At 40.0% G+C, this 18,432-nt stretch overlaps 1 protein-coding gene across 4 annotated transcripts in view; it reads left to right on the top strand.

Moving 5' to 3' along the window:
* WDR89 (WD repeat domain 89) overlaps positions 1-18,432 on the top strand; it is a 95,997-nt gene that overhangs the window by 60,830 nt on the left and 16,735 nt on the right. Inside the window, exon 1 of one of the 4 annotated variants that reach the window (XM_079768219.1) lies at positions 8,803-8,888. The exons of 1 other annotated variant lie outside the window; for it this stretch is intronic. Coding sequence is in view for 1 of the 3 variants with exons in the window: in XM_079768217.1 (XP_079624343.1) it covers positions 11,023-11,039 (17 nt within the window). In the remaining 2 variants the exon portion in view is untranslated. Of the gene's footprint in view, positions 1-8,802; positions 8,889-10,666; positions 11,040-18,432 lie in introns of those variants that run through there. 2 more of the 4 variants (XM_079768220.1, XM_079768217.1) reach the window with 2 other exon arrangements.

The raw sequence follows: 18,432 nt of genomic DNA, 5'->3' as shown, positions 1-18,432 counted from the left end.
TTCCTTACCATATCTGGAGAAAAAGAATTTTCTGAGACTCGCAAGGGAGGATGAGTGATTTCTATTTGCGTGGAATTATATCTCTGCATCTCTAAAGTCCCGTTTCCCTTAATCCAGTCCCGGAAGGTGTACAGCTGGGGATTCAGTAGAGCTAGAAGCAAAGCCAACGTCCAGAATTTCTGTTCCATGGTGGAGCTGGGTCTGGTAGCATCAGGCTGGTTGCAGTCCATTAGTCCATTGTGTGTGGGCAAGTGCAGGAGCCTGAGAACTCCACAAGCCAGGAGTGAAGAGAACATGAGCACAAACCGGGAAGAGAGCGAACTATTTTTACAACAAGGGTGGGAAACCTTTTTTCTGCCAAGGGCCGTTTGGATATTTATAACATCGTTCATGGGCCATACAAAGTTATCAACTTAAAAATAAAGTGTGCCTAGCCAGTGTGGCTCAGTGGTTGATCTGTGATTCTCTCTTATCATTCATGTTTCTCTCTCTCTTTCCCTTCCTCTCTGAAATCAATAAAAAAATATATTTTTTAAAAAGTTAGCCTGCTATATTCAATTAACTCAACTTACTCCTAATGCCTTGGCAGGGCCAGACCAAATAATTTCGTGAGCCTTATATGGCCTTTGGGGGCTGTGGGCCCGAAGTTCCCCATTCCTAGTTTAGGGGATTAAGTATCTCAAATCTTCCCATGCTTGCAGTGGTCACGGCTCCTGTGGCCAATTACCTATCCCCAGGAAGGACTGACAGTCAAATATTTTCCCTATTTCACCCAGACCTTACTGGGCATGTGTCTAAACTGCAGCTTTCTGGCAAAGCTGCACGAATAGCATGCCTGTAATATTTGGCCTTCCCTTTGCTCCTTTCCAGTTACTCATAACTACGTTAAATTACAACGGTATCAGAGGGACAATTGTAATAATCTGAACAATAAAGATTTATTAAATTAAAAAAAAATTACAATGGTATCATCTCCAGGACCTAAAATATACCAGACACATAATGGATGATCAGAAATATTTGTTAAATAGGAGATACATGTAATACTATCAACAATAAAATATATATTTTAAAATGGAAAAATATTTGTTGAATGAATGAACCAATTTTTTAAGGAAAAATATTTTCTAAATAAAACACATTTTTAATGTAAATATATGTAGTATTTTGTTACTTTTTTCAGAGTGGTTTCTGTATCTCATTTTTTTATCCTCCAGTTTCCTATTCATGCCTCCTTGTGCGTAAGAAATAACCAAAACAGTAACCATTTCATGTTACAGAATCATCTACCTCTAAGCTACCATCTGTCTATTCAAAGGCCCAGTAAAACTGAAATGTTGCTTCTCCTTATCTTAGCCCAGTGGCTCTCAACCTTCCTAATGCTGCGACCCTGCTAGCGGTTCTCAACCTGTGGGAACCGCTGCTGTAGAGCCTAAGACCATCGGAAAACACAGATATTTACATTACGATTCATTAACAGTAGCAAAATTACAGTTAGGAAGTAGCAACGAAAATAACTTTATGGTTGGGGGTCACCACAACATGAGGAACTGTATTAAAGGGTCGCGGCATTAGGAAGGTTGAGAACCACTGTCTTAGCCCATCAAATAGGCAGTCAAAGCCACTATTTGGAGAAAAGAGATTTGTTTTTCTCCTACCCAGAGCATTCTCATAGAGGTGGGGGCAAAGGGTAAAATTTATCCTATTTATACTTGGTATTTATGATCTTGCTTTTTGAAAGAAACAGTTTTCTTCTTTTAAGTGTTCATGCTGTTCTAAGTAGTTGTCAGGTAAATTTTTTCAAATGTTATTTTTTAAATATGGAAGATTTATGGGAGAAATTACATCTCACAAGTTTAAGTAAGAAATGATTATCAAAAGTAGCAAATTTTATAGTTCAAACCAAAAACTATCATGTATTGGTTTTCAATATTGGAATTTAAGGGTGAAAAATGCTAATTAATTAAAATAATGTATTCATGACTGAGACTTAAATCTACTTAATGTTCATTTTATCTTCCAATTTTTCCCTTATTAGTCTAAGAGCAATCACCTGATTACAAAATTTATTCAAGATGTCAACTCTCACTGAGACTATTTTATCTCCTTCATTACCATAATGTACTTTTTAAAGTGAAAGAAAACATGGCTCTGTTGCAATGTGATATTATTGCTCAGATAATAAGATGCTGGCAATCAAGAGCAGATTCATCTTTTTTTTTTTTTCCCAGACAGGAAGGGAGAGGGAGAAAGAGGTAGAAACATCAATGATGAGAAAGAACTATTGATCGGCTGCCTCCTGCATGCCCCAAACTGGGGATCGAGCCCACAACCCAGGCTGTGCCCTGACTGGGAATTGAACCGTGACCTCCTGGTTCACAGGCCAGTGCTCAACCACTGAGCCATGCCGGCCAGGCAAGTAGATCCATCTTTATTGTGTATTCTGCTAAGAAAATTTATAGGGTGGGGCAAAAGTAGGTTTACAGTTGTTCATATGTAACACAATATAAAAATTATTAAATACTAATACAAGAATAAACTCTGTTTCATGTATTCACAACTGCAAACCTACTTTACCCCCACCTCGTATTTACTATAATGCTTAGAAAATTAAATTTAACCTCCTATAACTATTTTTGTAGGATAGGAGATGAGAGAGTCAAGCAATATGTAAATCTAAAAAAACCAGAGTGAGTAGGGATACCATTGGTATTTGAGTCTGGTGGCTAACAGTTCTAGAACTACTACAAAAGAAAACAGAAGGCTTTCATATTTCTTTTACAGCTCAGATAAATGATTTTGTATTATACTGCCACATCTGTTGGAGATTACATGAAAAAAAAGAAAATCCCTAAGGATATTAGATTAGTCAAATAGTCTGTGTTGCACATAAGTTCACATAGATTCTCTTTTAATATTGGCCTCTACTCTACTTTGTATAACTTTGATATACTTGACTTAAACTTCCTTGATTCCATTTCCTGGTTATTGTAAATTCCTGGTGCTATCATTTCATTATTTCCCCCTTTTTTTTCAAGGATCATTTTCAACAATTAAAAGGCTCAGCAAACATCTTTTTTGTCACATGTTCGAAATAAGGTGAGCCCCTAAATTCAGGGGTCCTGTAGAACACAAAGCATACTTGGGAGCCAGGCAGCAAGGCAAATATCTTTACTTCTACGTAGAAGAGTGCGCACACATGGTCTGGAAGCACGTGCACACTGAGCAGGCAGTCTGCTCAGCTTTATAATCGCTGACACATGTGACCTGTCCCTCACTCTTGATTGGAGCTCAGGCACACAGTCTTTTGTGATTGGCTAATTCAAAGGGAGGGGTTGGCCTTTGCTGTTTCAAGATGGCAGCCCCCAGGGGAACTGTAAGCCATGCGGCCAACATGGTGGCTGCCAAGTTACGCAGTCCAAAATGGAGCTGTCTAAACTGCTTTTTGACATAAAAGATGACTTGTTTCTTCTCACACACCCTTCCTATAATCTCTCAGAGCAAGGGGCATTAGTTGATCAAAGGTTAGAACTTGAACTAATAATTCCTGAATGCCTACAATGTGGCAAGCCCTGTGCTAGGTATTTTATTTACAGTTAATTTTCAAAAAATTCCTGAAAGTAGATATTGTCACCTGATAAGCAATATGAGGATTATAGAGATTAAATAATTTGCTCAAAACCACACTCCTAATTTTGAGTAACAGTCCTTATTAAAATGTCTGCCTATTGTGATTATTTTTTTGGAGAAAAAGTCCTATCATTTAGAGATACACAGAATAGTATTTACAAATGAAATGACATCTGTAATTGGCTTATAAATAATCAAATAAGAGATAGTGGGTGCAAGTATAGATATAAGTTTAGCAATCAGTTGAAGTTGGGTGATAGGGTCATACACATAAGAGTCCATGATACAGTTTTTTCTATATTTGTGTCTGAGGGAACTTTTCCATACTGAACAGTTTTTAAAAGTAAGTACAATCTGGGAGGTAGAATCAGGACGAAATTGGTGCAAGTATCGAGGAGAAAAAAAAGACGGTGGAAATTTGTAGTAGCATTTGCCTTAGCAATTCAATAACATACAGCTTGTCCATTTAGAGCCAATTTTGTAGCATATGCCCTGAATCAACTTCACATGTGTGTACAAACAGACACTTTTATATCTTATTTAAGAAATGAGTGAATTTATTTTCACAGTAATTATCAAGATCCCAAGCTGCTCCTTTTGGTCCTAACCATACTTCTCTGTTTAAATAAAAGACCCAGAGACTAGTTTACCAAATACTCAGGCCTTTTTCTCTTCTCTTAATTCCATTTAAAGTAGCTACGTTACTGTTCGCTCATTCTTTTTAAATTCAAAGTGGCAGGAAGAGAACATACAGCTTAAACTAATTGCCAGCCACATTTGATCAGCTCTGTGAAGAGGTTTTCTGGAGATAATTGGTGTGGTTTTGTTTTTGTTTTTTTAACATCACTATCAGTTTCAGTACTAGTTCTGCCTATTCCCCAACTTTCATGTGCTAAACTAAAAGGGGTAATAGTAAAGTCCATCTTAAAACAGAAGGAGTTAAAATATCACCACTATATTGAAAACACACACACACACACACACACACACACACACACACACACACACACCACAATTTGGCATAGTGACTGGTATAAACCAGCAGGCACCTGTCACAGGATGTCCTCACCACCCCACACTTTTGGCTTCAAGGGCAGTCCTGTTGACATTTTCAAAAGCTCCAAAGCTGATAACGTGCCAGAAAGTCCTCCTTACATAGAAGTATGCATGTCTAAGTGTGGGCCTTAGGTATTGGGAAATATTAACGGGGTTTTGGGATTCAATAGTTGGGCAAAGGAGTATGGTGCTTAGGAATGGAGCCAGAAGCTTCAAATTCAGGCTGTTAGGCCAAGGTCTCAAGGACTAGCCAGCCAAATGAAGCAGGGAGTTAAGAGGCAGGCTGGAAAATGGGATTGATTTGTACATCCTGTATAACTTATTCTAACCCACTCTTGTATGTATTTGATACATACAAGACTGTATCAAATATTGTTCCTTGGAACGACTTCTAAGCCTGAAACCCCACTCTCAAATAGTCTGAAGTTCTTCATCTATGTGTTATTGTGAAAGTCTTTTGTAGATGTGATTAACGTTCATAATCAATAGACTTTAAATAAAGGAGTTGCTTCCTAGGCAGCTAATGGGCTGTGGGAGGTGCAGCAAGTGCTGCAAAAACAAGGTGAAACTCACAAGAACATTGTAAACATGTTGACCACTACCCTTGTTTTGCTTTGTGTGCTCTGACTATAAAATAAAGACTCGAACCTGCCCATGCTGGACGCGTGGCACAGCCTGCCTTTTCTGACAACCTGCTATATTCAGGCTTGATCCCTAGTCAGCCCCCACAACTGTGTAAGTCAATTCCTTGCAAAAATTCCTTAATGTATATTGCCTCAGAATCTCTTGTATACAAAAAAAGGGGCCACATACTAATCTTGACAAGCTCAGGGGAGGCCTTACAAACTCAGAGACCTACAGTAACCACTTAGGATGGTCTGAAATTAAAACTCTAACTAAAAGCGAGTCATGGTGGGTAGTAAAGTCCTAGGCTGGTATCTTCCCTGACAGAGGTAAATCTTTACCTTAACTGAGCCAACTGTCTTTGGCATCTACAATAACATCTTTGGAATGTCAGGGTAATTTCCTTTTTTTTCTCGGACCCCCCACTGCACCAGGGCATAGACCACAAAACCCCTCATTGCTATTGTTATCCTGTTGTTAACTAACTCTCCTGTAACCACAAATGTAAAAGAAGTCTGTGTCTATTTGTTTTACTTTTTATCCAATCCCTGAGATTTCCCTGCTTTGCTTTCTCCTGCCTCCCTACCATCAGTGGATTTCATGTAACTCCCTTATATCTTCCCCTTTGATTCTGATGTATAAAATAACTAGTAAAATTGCCATTTTCTGGAGCTTTTCTCAATCTGTTGAGATTTTGCTTCCTGGAAATTGTCAGTTTGGCTCAAATAAACTTATAAAAATTCTCTACAGGTTTAAATGTTCCTTTTATTGACACTCTGGTTGAGCCCTGATACAGTGATTGAGCATGAGTATTTCAAGTAGTATTATGTACAATTTGGACTTTATATTTTAATAATAACAAATACAAATATTTGTATTTTAATAATAGCAAATGCAAATAGATTTTTATATATAGGAGTGAGTGTGTGTGTGTGTGTGTGGTGGGGGGGAAGGGCAGTATACACATGCGTTAGCTTTTTGAGTAGGCCCGACCTTGGGCTCCTATGTCCGTCCTTGTAGTGTCCAGTTCCAGTAATAATCCTGCTACGTCATTTTAACTAGAATTCCTCTCCCTCAATATCTGATTGGGTTCCTTACCCTACATCAGTGGTCGGCAAACTCATTAGTCAACAGAGCCAAATATCAACAGTACAACGATTGAAATTTCTTTTGAGCAAAATTTTTTAAACTTAAACTTCTTCTAACGCCACTTGTTCAAAATAGACTCTCCCAGGCCGTGGTATTTTGTGGAAGAGCCACACTCAAGGGGCCAAAGAGCCGCATGTGGCTCACGAGCCGCAGTTTGCTGACCACAGCCCTACATTATCCTCCAGGCATATCTCTTATCCTAGCCTGCTTTCAGTAAGAATCCTTTGAGTAGATCTAACAATAATTCTCCTTACTCTCTGATGTTTCCTCTTAGTAAATTTCCATCCACAGACCACCCACAACCAACTACTTGACTAGAAATTCCCACCTTTCTTATTGTATTCAATGTTGAGCCCATTTTTTCCTCCCATATTACAAAACCCCACCATAGTCCCCATTGAATAAAATGTTTTACTGACTTCAACAAGTATCCTATCTAATAAAAGAGTAATATGCAAATTGACCATCACTCCAACACAAATGGCTGCCCCCATGTGGTGAAAGATGGCTGCCACAAGCTGGCCAGTAGGGGAGGGCAGTTAGGAGTGACCAGGCTGGCAGAGGAGGGCAGTTGGGAGTGAGCAGGCCTGCAGGGGAGGGCAGTTGGGGGGACCAGGCCTGCAGGGGAGGGCAGTTAGGGGAGATCAGGCTGGCAAGGGAGGGCAGTTAGGGGTTACCAGGCCAGCAGGGGAGGGCAGTTAGGGGCGACCAGGCTGGCAGGGGAGGGCAGTTAGGGGCAATCGGGCCGGGAGTGGAGCAGTTAGGCGTTGATCAGGCTGGCAGGCAGAAACGGTTAGGGGCAATCAGGCAGGCAGGCAAGCGAGCAGTTGGGAGCCAGCAGTCCTGGATTGTGAGAGGGATGTCCGACTGCCCGTTTAGGCCCGACCCCACTGGGCCTAAATGGGCAGTTGGACATCCATCAAGGGGTCCCAGATTGTAGAGGGTGCAGGCTGGGCTGAGGGACAACCTCCCCTGCACAAATTTCGTGCACAGGGCCTCTAGTATGTATATATATATACCAAAAGGTTTATACTGCTATATCACGTATACAGTTTTTAAAACACAGACATGGAAAAATGTTGAGATTAAAAAGTAAATACAAAGAGGGGTTGTAATTCTCTTCCTGTATCTCTAGAGTCATCTTGCATTTATCTCAAAGTATGTACAATTGCTAAATTTAGGGTACTTTTTAAAAAATATTTTTTTTTCATAGAGGGAGAGAGAGAGAGAAATATCAATGATGAGTGAGAATCATTGGTTGGCTGCCTCCTGCATGCCCTCTACTGGGGATTGAGCCTGCATCCCAGGCATGTGCCCTTAACTGGAATCGAATCTAGGACCCTTCAGTCCGCAGGCCGACGCTCTATCCACTGAGCCAAACCGGCTAGGGCAAGGGTACTTTTCAAATATTCTCAATATACACTAATCAAAATCAAAGACCGTTCGTCGTCACAGTAAAAATTTTACAAACCAGACATGTTACTATTCACCCCAGTACGGTAATTACGAACAACTAGCAGAGCACCAAGCTGAGTAGTCAAGTGTCTGAAACACTAATATTTCTTTCACAAACATATACATGAAGTCCTTTCAGTTTAACCAGGTGTCTTTTGGCTTTGATGGTGCTGGTGAATGAAAGGATAAAAAAAAAACACATATCGCAACACATCAGGACGTCAGCAGAGGTGTTAATAAGGACTCAGTAGCAACAACCACATTTCAAGATACAGGACTTGCGCGTTGGGGACTACAAATCAGTTCCCTGCGGGGGAGGTGGAGCGACCTTCAAGTTGGTAACTTTTTCAGCCAATGGCACAACCACGCCAAAGAGGGAGTAAAAGACTGGTTCCTTTGAGTCATACTTAGAAGTCCTGAGTGTATTCTTGCTAAGTATGTCTCACCTGCAGTAGAAACTTCTGAGACGTTATAACAAGTTCCCTCCCCAACATTGGCCCGGTGGGAGTCCCAGCATCCAACCCAGGAAGGAACTCACGGGGCCTAGCGTCAACGGAAGAACCCAGTCCCCAGCGGAAGAGGCGGAACCCGCTTGAATCTTGCCCTTTATTGGCCGCGCGGCCAGGAGGCTCACCCTTTATCACCACCAATGAGTGGCTGAAACTTCTGGTGACGTCACCTAACGTAGCGGCGGTGGTGGGCGGCGATCTGCGTCCACTGGCTCCCCACCGGCGCAGGCGTCCTGCTTTCGGCCAATCCGAAGAGAGGCCGGCTCCCGGCAATTGCTCGCGCCTCCCCGCCTCTTTCGCTTCCCTGCACTATGGCCCGCCTCCCTGTTGCTGACCAATCCTCTTCGTTTTCCGTGGCGTGTTTGCCCAATCAGAGAGGTAGAGAGGGTGGAGTTCCGGTTGTCTGCTCTGCACCGGGACCGAGCTCGTGTTCTCTGCCGCGCCACTTGTGATCTGGTAGCCGAGGTACATTTCGTAGGGCCGGGCTGGGCGAGTGGCCGGGCTGGGCAGCTCTCTCGGCCGATGGCGGCTGAACGGCTGAAGTCTAGCGCTGAGGGTAGTGGGGAGGAGCCGGGAGGAAGGACCACGCGTTGGGGCTTCTGGGGCCGCGGTCCGAGCTTCGGTCCAACCCGCGCAGACCCGACCCTAGGGCCTCTGCCGCCGCCAGCACTTTCTTTGGGTCATTCATTAAAAGTGTTGCGCCTTGCCCTAGGCCTAGCCGGTTTGGCTCAGTGACGGGAGCATCGGCCTAGGACTGAAGGGGCTCCGGTTCGATTCTGGTTAAGGGCCCGTACTTGGGTTGCAGGCTCGTGGGGCACGTGTGGGAGGCAACTAATCGATGTGATCGATGTTCCTTTCTCTTTCCCTCTCCCTTCTCCCCCCACTCCCTCTCTGAAAAATCAATGGAAAAAATACCCTCCGGTAAGGATGAACAACAGCAGAAAAAAACGTAGCATCTTTCGCCAAGTGTTCAAGGAAAGATAACGGGCGGCGGTGAACCTGTTTTTCCCCTGCTCCTCCCTTGTCCCCTCGGATTCTTTCCTACTCACCTCCTTTGGCTTGTTCATTTTCGTGCTCGGATAGCAAGTGTTTACTTGGGAAAAGGCGTAGAACGAACTCTGAGATCATCATGCACACTGTTGAGCACTTTGCGGGTATGGATCTCGTTAATCCACATAGCACTTCTGAAGAGATGCTTTTACTGTTCTCATTTTCTCGCGAAAATACACTCATGCTAAATGACTAGTCCGCGTATTCTCTAGACTAGTCAGCTTGTCTTGGACAACTTAAATTTGAGTGTGGCTTTTGATTTCCATGAACATAAAACTAAAATGGGTCCTAACTTGAAGTTATTTCAGAATACAGCACACCTACAAGTAGATGGATTGGTTGTTAATCGAAGAAAGACATCGAAGTAGGAGCCACTTAATAACCTTTGGGGGAGTCACCCTTTCGGCCTCAGCTGCTTCAAGTGTAGAATTGAAATCAATACCAGCCTTGTCGACTTCCTAGAGTTACTAGGATCAAATAAGAAATAAATTTGAATATAAATTACTAATGTTAACTACATATGACTGTTTCTGCTTTTCAAATTCCTGTAGAGTAAGATATCTCTTTTATGTGTTTTTAGTGCTAGTATGTATACTAAGATAAGTGATTCCTTACCTCTATTCTTTTTTCTTTTTGGTTAATCCTCAGGAGGATATATTTTTTTCCCCATCGATTTTTAGGAGTGAAAGAGAGGAGGGAGAAGAGAGAAACATTGATGTGAGAGACATTGATTGCCTCCTTCGTGCACTCCAATGGGCTGGGGATTGAACCTGCAACCCAAGTTCATAACCTTGACCTGGAATTGCACCTGTCGACCCTTCAGACCCTTCAGTGGATACCCTTGCACTCTAACCACTTAGCCTACGGGCCGGGGCCTTATCTCCATTCTTTTTGTGGGCAGCTATCCTGGTTATTACTACTTTTTATTGTTCGTTGTTTTTTTAATTTCACCATTCCTTGAAATGTAGCAGAGCTAGTAGATAAGAGCAGATTCTTAAACTAAACTGCCTGAATTGAGTACTGGCTCCAGTTACTAGCTCTATGATCTTTAGCTGTTTACACATAACCATTCTGTGCTTCAGTTTTCCATTTGTGAATGGGATAATTATAAATACTTCATAGGATGTTATGAGAATTAAATGAGAAAATATTTGTGATATGTGAAAACAGTTCCTGACAAACACTATGAAATAAATTCTTGTTGATTTTATTCATCAGGTTTTAATGTGAAATAATAGCTAGAAGAGAAAAAGCTCTAGGTGATGACTTATATTTTAAACTTATTGTATCTTATAGCTGATCTTATTTTAAATCTCTAAGCCTATAAAAACTTTACACAGGCAACCAAAATTTGTACTGGACTTTATATCATTGATATTGCCATAATCTTTTAAAAAATCCACATGTGTATGTTTTACATATTTTTAATACATTTTTAAAATATATTTTATTGATTTTTTACAGAGAGGAAGGGAGAGGATTAGAGAGTTAGAAACATCGATGAAAGAGAAACATCGATCAGCTGTCTCCTGCACACTTCCTACAGGGGATGTGCCCGCAACCCAGGTGCATGCCCTTGACTGGAATCAAACCTGGGACCCTTCAGTCCGCAGGCTGACGCTCTATTCACTGAGCCAAACTGGTTAGGGCTGTTTTACATATTTTAACTCTATTTTGCTTGGTTGGTTGATTGGTGATGATTCATTTCAGTTAGTGCAAATAAGAATTATAATATGTACCCCCCTGCCCTGGTACGTTGGTTACCAGCTTAGTTGGTTAGATTTTGTCCTGATACGCCAAAGTTGCAGGTTCAATCCCTGGTCAGAGCACATACAAGAATCAACCACCGAATACATAAATAAGTGGAACAACAAAATAAATGTTTCTCTCTTCCTCTTCCTCTCTAAAGTCAATCAATAAATAAAAATTGCCCTGGCCAGTGTGGCTCAGTTGGTTGGGTGTTGTCCCATGCACCAAAAGGTTGCCAGTTCGATTCCCAGTTGGGGCACATGCCCAAATTGCCTGCTCCATGCCAGGTAGGGGGTGTATAAGAGGCAGCACATCCATGTTTTACTCTCACATAGATGTTTTTCTCCCTCTACCTCTTTCTCTAAAAGTCAGTTGAAATATTTAAAAATTAAATAAGTAAACACTTAAAAGAATTATAACACCATTTTACATTTGGTTATTTTAAAATGCTTTGTAAACCATGTCCATTTTAGAGTCAGTGTAAGAAAACATTTAAGAGAGTGGTTCTTGAATCATATTTGAGTTCTAGTTTCTGCTTTGCATTTGTGAGTTTAGTGACCTTTGACAAATCACCTGCCTTTTTTAAGCTTCCATTTCCTAATTATAAAATGGGGGAAGTAAAGGTACCTATTTTATAGGCCTGTCCAGAACGTTAAATGGAATATAATGCATATAAAACATTTAGAATAATGCCTGGCATATAGCAAGAATTCAGTGTATCTTAATTATTGTTATGTCATTGGTGCACACACAAAAAAACAATAAAAGTGAAAATGCATTAGGCTTGTTGCATTAACTTTAAAAAAATGTGTGGTTTTATTCTTAAAATGAGAGTTCTTGATCAGATTAGTGGGTTTGTAAAAATGGCAAGCAGGGTAAGCCTGACAATTTGAGAAGAGTATTTACTGGTAAACTTTTTATATTTTGCTCACTTCTTCATTAGTCAACAGAGCCAAATATCAACAGTACAACAATTGAAATTTCTTTTGAGAGCCAAATTTTTTAAACTTAAACTTCTTCTAACGCCACTTCTTCAAAATAGACTCGCCCAGGCCGTGGTATTTTGTGGAAGAGCCACACTCAAGGGGCCAAAAAGTGAAAATGTGTGTAAACCAAGATTCAAGTTGGATCTATGATTTACCAAAGGTCACGGGCAAAAAAAAAAAAAAAAAAAAATTAAGTGCTCCTCACTTCTAGTGCTGATCTTTTCCTTTAAAAGCACTGCCACCTTTTCTAAAGTAACACCTGTTCAGCTTATGCATATTGATTAGGTTCATCCCAGATACAGGTTCCTTCATTTCCCATTGTGTTTCCAGTTTTTGGCTATTTTTGTTAAACTACCTTTTTTATTTTTGGTTCTGATTCTGCCCTTCCCTTTTAAAAAAAATATATTTTTTTGTTGATTTCAGAGAGAGAAACATCAATAATGAGAGAGAATCATTGATTGGCTGCCTCCTGCATACCCCACATTGGGGATCAAGCTCACAACCCGGGCATATGCCTTGACCAGGAATCGAACTGTGACCTTTGGGTTCATAGTTCGATGCTCAACCACTGAGCCACGCTGGCCGGGCTGCCCTTCCCTTTCTTCATGAGTCCTTCCTTTAGACCCCCTATCACTCAGACCTAAAGTTGCTAGCATGCATTACAGGCATCTCTTTCCAAGAAAAGAATAGATATTGAAGCTAAATTTTTATAGTGGTTAGTGTGTGTTTTTTTAAGTTGTGATCTTATTAGCCTATCATTAATTTGTATTTAATGTAAAACTAATTATTTTTATGAAGCTATTTTATTTTCTCCATACTTTTCCTCCTTTTTTCTGAGATTGTAAAAATAAAGTGAAGGGTGTTTTTTTTTTTTAGGAACTAAGAAAGGAGGTTGAGAATCACACAAATCCCCTGAGCTATTCTAAAAATACAAAGAATACAATTTATGAATCATTGGGTTATTTTTTAAAATCTTAAATGATTAAAATGTGGATGTATCTCTTTTTTTAGCATCAAAAACATGGTTTATATCATATAAGGCACATAGTATTAACTGCATTATTTGCAGGAAATTTTAGATAATTTGATCCTATAAAGTATTTTCTGAAGGAAGACCATTTTGAACATATTGTTTAATTCTGGAATTTGGATATATAGAACTAGCTATTAAATTACATTCAAACCAGCAGGTGTTTATTGAAGCTCCAGAAAAGGGACTTTTGCTTCTAAGGCTTGGGCGGGGTGTGTGTGTGTTCTGTCTTTGACATTATTGTACATATCTGTGTAGTTCCTTATCTTTGTCTTTTTGTCTTCCTCTGTTGAGTTTGTTTTGTGTGTTTACACTCCTCACAGGAAGTAGGATTTCATAAGGTAGGCCAGTAATAGATTGGTTGTAGAGAATTGGAGAACATGGCTTCTGTCCTTAAGAAGTGTATACTCTTCAGTGGGGATAAACAAATATAAGTATGTAAAACATAACTTGATAAAAATACTTCAATACATTTAGTATATTATTATTGCTGTATGAATAACAGACAATATTTTGACATTCAAGGGAAGTAGAAACTAGGCTGGGTTAAGAAAAATTTTATAGTGCTAGTAGCATTTGAGCTAGATCTTGAAGCATTGTTAGAATCTAGATAACTCAGGAAAATGATGTAGAATTCTTGGAGAGAAAAGCAACGCTTTTTGTACTTCTATTCGGGGAAATATATTGAACAGTCTGGCCCTAGCTGGTGTGACTTGATTGCGTGGCATCCCCTGCACCAAAAGGTAGCCACTTGGATTCCTAGTCAGGGCACATGCCCGAATGTAAGCCCGATCCCCTGGTAGGGGGTATGCAAGAGGCAGCTGATGGGTATTTCACTCTCACATCGATATTTCTTTCCCTCTCCCTTCCTCTCTCTAAAAATCAATACAAAATCCTTTTTAAAATTATAAAAAATACATTGAAAAGTCTGGGTTTGCAATAAAATGTGTAATTCACATTTCAAATATCTGCAGCATGTGCAGAAACAACAAAAGAATGTATGTACTTTATAAAAATTAAACATTTCGTTTAAGAACTATTCATACTTAAGAACTATTTGTGAAATCATATATTTGCTTTTGTTTTCCATTTAATGTTATGCAAATGTTAGCATTTTTTACAACATGAAGGTAGTTTCTAAGAACAAAACTCTTTTATATGATATTTTTCCTTCGGGAAATAAGACTTTCTCATATACTTCCCATCATTGTCCAGGAATCAGATTTTAGATTAAGTGTTTCCTGTTTTGCTCTGTGTCAGACATGTAGGAGGCTACTGTAGTTGCAGATGAGCGGTAATGAGAAACTGGAGAATAATGGCAGAGCAAACAGTGAGGAGAGAGCTGTGAAGGGTGATTTTCAAGGTGGGATTTATTAGCTTAATTGAATCTTGTTTTTTGCCTCCCTTTAATAATAGATGATTCTGAGATTTTGCATCTAGATGATTGAGAATATTGCGTAGTTAAAAGAGATGAAGAATATAGATATTTGAGTTATGTTTTGGGCATATTTAATTTGAAGATTTGGCAATATGTTCAAAGGTAGGGATCTAGGGAAACAGAAATATGGGATTGTAATTTTGGAGAAAGATCAGAGTTGGTAAAATCTATGTGTTCACATAGAGAAAGGAAAAGAACAACTAAGCAAAATGTAATTTAATCTAATTTATGGTGACTAGCAGAAGCTTTAATAATTACTAAGTTAAAGCATCTTTCTGTTTAGAGACTTTGTAGTCTTGGATGATTTTTTTTTGTGTTCTAATTTTTGGACCTGTTGCTAGATGGCAGTAGTAATCAATGCCAAGGGCTAGGCAGCTTAAGTCTAAGCTAAGCATTTCCATATGTTAGTAAAGTTACAATCGACAGTATGTTATTTCTAGTTCTTTTTATCCTTTACATCAGCTCTATAAAATGTAAAAAAAAAATTTCTCTTAATATCTTTTGCAGGATGGTTAAAAAATTATGACTTTTCTTGGTTATTTCTCTGATGTCAGGATCTTTCACTGTGTTCAGAAGAAAGGAAATGAGTATAGAACTTAACTAGATTCTGATCTTCCCACAGTATGGCACAGAGTGGTTGAAAGAGCTGGTGTGTCCTGCTGTATCTTTACATGAGTATAAAGCTACAAAAATTTATGTTTAAGGGTTTTCTCACTGTTTTGATCTCTATTTCAGCAGACCCCTTTTGGATATTCACCTAGTTTGGAGTATTAAGTAGTAAATCTACTTCAAAATGTAAGAGAAAGTGTCCAACTATCAAATTTAAAAATATAAAATATTGCCTTACTATATAAGAGATATGTTGACATTTTTATAAGCTGTCCAATGTCGGGAAGCCTCATTTTGTCCTTAATCTTATTTCAGTGCCTGGTTAACAATGGAAATGGAATTATTTATATGTTAAAGCATCTTTGTGTTTGGTGACAATATAATCCTATATAATAAAAGGCTAATATGCAAATCTACTGAACGGCGGAACGACCAGTTGCTATGATGGCACTGACCACCAGGGGGCAGACGCTCAATGCAGGAGCTGCCCCCTGGTGGTTAGTTCGCTCCCACAGGGGGAGCGCTGCTCAGCCAGAAGCTGGGCTCACAGCTGGCGAGCGCAGTGGAAGTGGCGGGAGCACATCCTCCGAGGGCTCCTGGACTGCGAGAGGACACAGGCCGTGCAAAGGGAACCCCCCCCCCCGCCCCGAGTGCACGAATTTTGTGCACCAGGCCTTTAGTGTTTATATATTTCTCTGTTATGGTGAACAGTATGGGGTATATAGGTGTATTATAGATATACATTAGATTTTATACCTAATAGTTTATTCTACAAGTTTATTATTTGACTAGAGGCCTGGTGCACAGATTCATGCACTGGTGGGGTCCCTCGGCCTGGCCTGTGGGGAAAGGGCCGAAACTGGCTCTCCAATATCCCCTGAGGAGTCCCGGATTGCGAGAGGGCAAAGGCCAGGCTGAGGGGACCCCACGAGTGCATGATTGGTGTCGGGAGGGACCACGGGAGGGATCCAGAGCGCGTCCAGCTTACCTCGCCCAGTCTTGATCAGCCGCGCCCCAGCAGCAAACTAACTTACCGGTTGGAGTGTCTGCCCCCTGGTGGTCAGTGCACATCATAGTGACTGGTGAAACAGTCAGACACTTAGCATATTGGGCTTTTATTGTATAGGATGCTAATGTATTTCTTTGAAATTCTCTGTGCTGACACTTGTCTTTGTGTGTGTGTGTGTGTGTGTGTGTGTGTGTGTGTGTGTGTGTGTGTCAGGCATCATTCTGAGCATTTAACATGTAGTAATTAACTTATTCATTATAACAACTCTGTGAGGTTGGAATTGTTATCCCCTGCTTTAAGACTGGGAAGCTTCTCTGGCTGGTTTTGCATAGTGGATAGAGCATCAACCTGTGGACTGAAGGGTCCTGGGTTCGATTCTGGTCAGGGGCACATGCCTGGGTTGTGGGCTCGATCCCCAGTGTGGGGTGTGCAGGAGGCAGCCAATCAATGGTTCTCTCTCATCATTGATGTTTCTATCTCTCTCTCCCTCTCCCTTCCTCTCTGAAATCAATTAAAAAAAAAAGAAAGAAAGAAAAGAATGGGAAGCTGATGGGTTGGTAGAATTAGAATCAACATCATTAAAATGTCCATACTACCCAAGGCAAGCTACAGATTCAATGCAATCCCTATTAAAATACCAACAGCCTATTTCGGATCTAGAACAAATACTCCAAAAATTTATATGGAATCAAAAAGGACCCCAAATAGCTGCGGCAATCTTGAGAAAGAAAAATAAAGTTGGAGGAATTACAATACCAGATTTCAAGTTATACTACAAAGCCACCGTAATCAGAACAGCCTGGTACTGGCACAAGAATAGGCATATAGATCAATGGAACAGAACAGAGATCCCAGAAATCAACCCAAGCCATTATGCTCAATTAATATTTGACAAAGAGGCAAGAGCATAAAATGGAGTCAAGACAGTCTCTTCATCCTGTTACTTGCAGATTTTTAATATTTCCTACAACTTTTGTGATATTATACTTTGTTAGTACAGTTTTTGTAATACATTTAAAATATTTTTTCTTGAAATATTAATATTTATTGCATGTAATATATTTAAAATCATTTTTCTTAAAATATTAAAGTTTATTGCATGTAACATTAAAAAAATGACAGTCTTTTCAATAAGTGGTGTTGGGAAAATTGGACAGATACATGCAAAAAAATGAAACTAGACCACCAACTTACACCATACACAAGAATAAACTCAACATGGATAAAAGACTTAAATGTAAGTCGGGAAACCATAAGAATCCTAGAAGAAATCATAGGCAGCAAAACCTCAGGCATCTCTCATAGCAATATGTTTATGGATACATCTCCTAGGGCCGTGGTCGGCAAACTGCGGCTCGTGAGCCACAGGCGGCTCTTTGGCCCCTTGAGTGTGGCTCTTTCACAAAATACCACTGCCTGGGCGAGTCTATTTTGAAGAAGTGGCGTTAGAAGAAGTTTAAGTTTAAAAAATTTGGCTCTCAAAAGAAATTTCAATTGTTGTACTGTTGATATTTGGCTCTGTTGACTAATGAGTTTGCCGACCACTGTCCTAGGGCAAAGGAAACTAAGGAGAAAGTAAACAAATGGGACTACATCAAAATAAGCTTTTGCACAACAAAAGAAGCCATTAACAAAACATAAAGGAGCTCACTGTATGAGAGAACATATTTGGCAATGATACATCTGATAAAGGGTTAATATCCAAAACATAAGGAACTCATACAATTTAACAGAAGGGAGACAAACAATCCAATTACAAATAGGCAAAGGACCTAAATAGACACTTCTCCAAAGTGGACATACAGGTGGCCAAGAGACATACGAAAAAATGCCCAAAGTTACTGATCATCAGAGAGATGCAAATTAAAACGACAGTGAGGTATCACCTCACACCTGTCAGAATGGCTACCATCAACAAATGACAAGTGCTGGCGAGGATGTGGAGAAAAGGGAACCCTAATACACTGCTGGTGAGAATGCATACTGATACAGCCATTATGGAATGCAGCATGGACTTTCCTCAAAAAATTAAATATGGAACTGCCATTTGACCCAGTGATCCCACTTCTAGGAATATATCCTAAGAAACCCGAAACACCAATCAGAAAGAATGTATGCACCTCTATGTTCATAGCGGC

The sequence above is a fragment of the Cnephaeus nilssonii genome, assembly GCF_951640355.1.
Source record: "Cnephaeus nilssonii genome assembly, chromosome: 4".
Lineage (NCBI taxonomy): Eukaryota > Metazoa > Chordata > Mammalia > Chiroptera > Vespertilionidae > Cnephaeus > Cnephaeus nilssonii.
The sequence above is the reverse complement of the archived record's forward strand: the minus strand, read 5'-3'. Positions and strand labels throughout refer to the sequence as shown.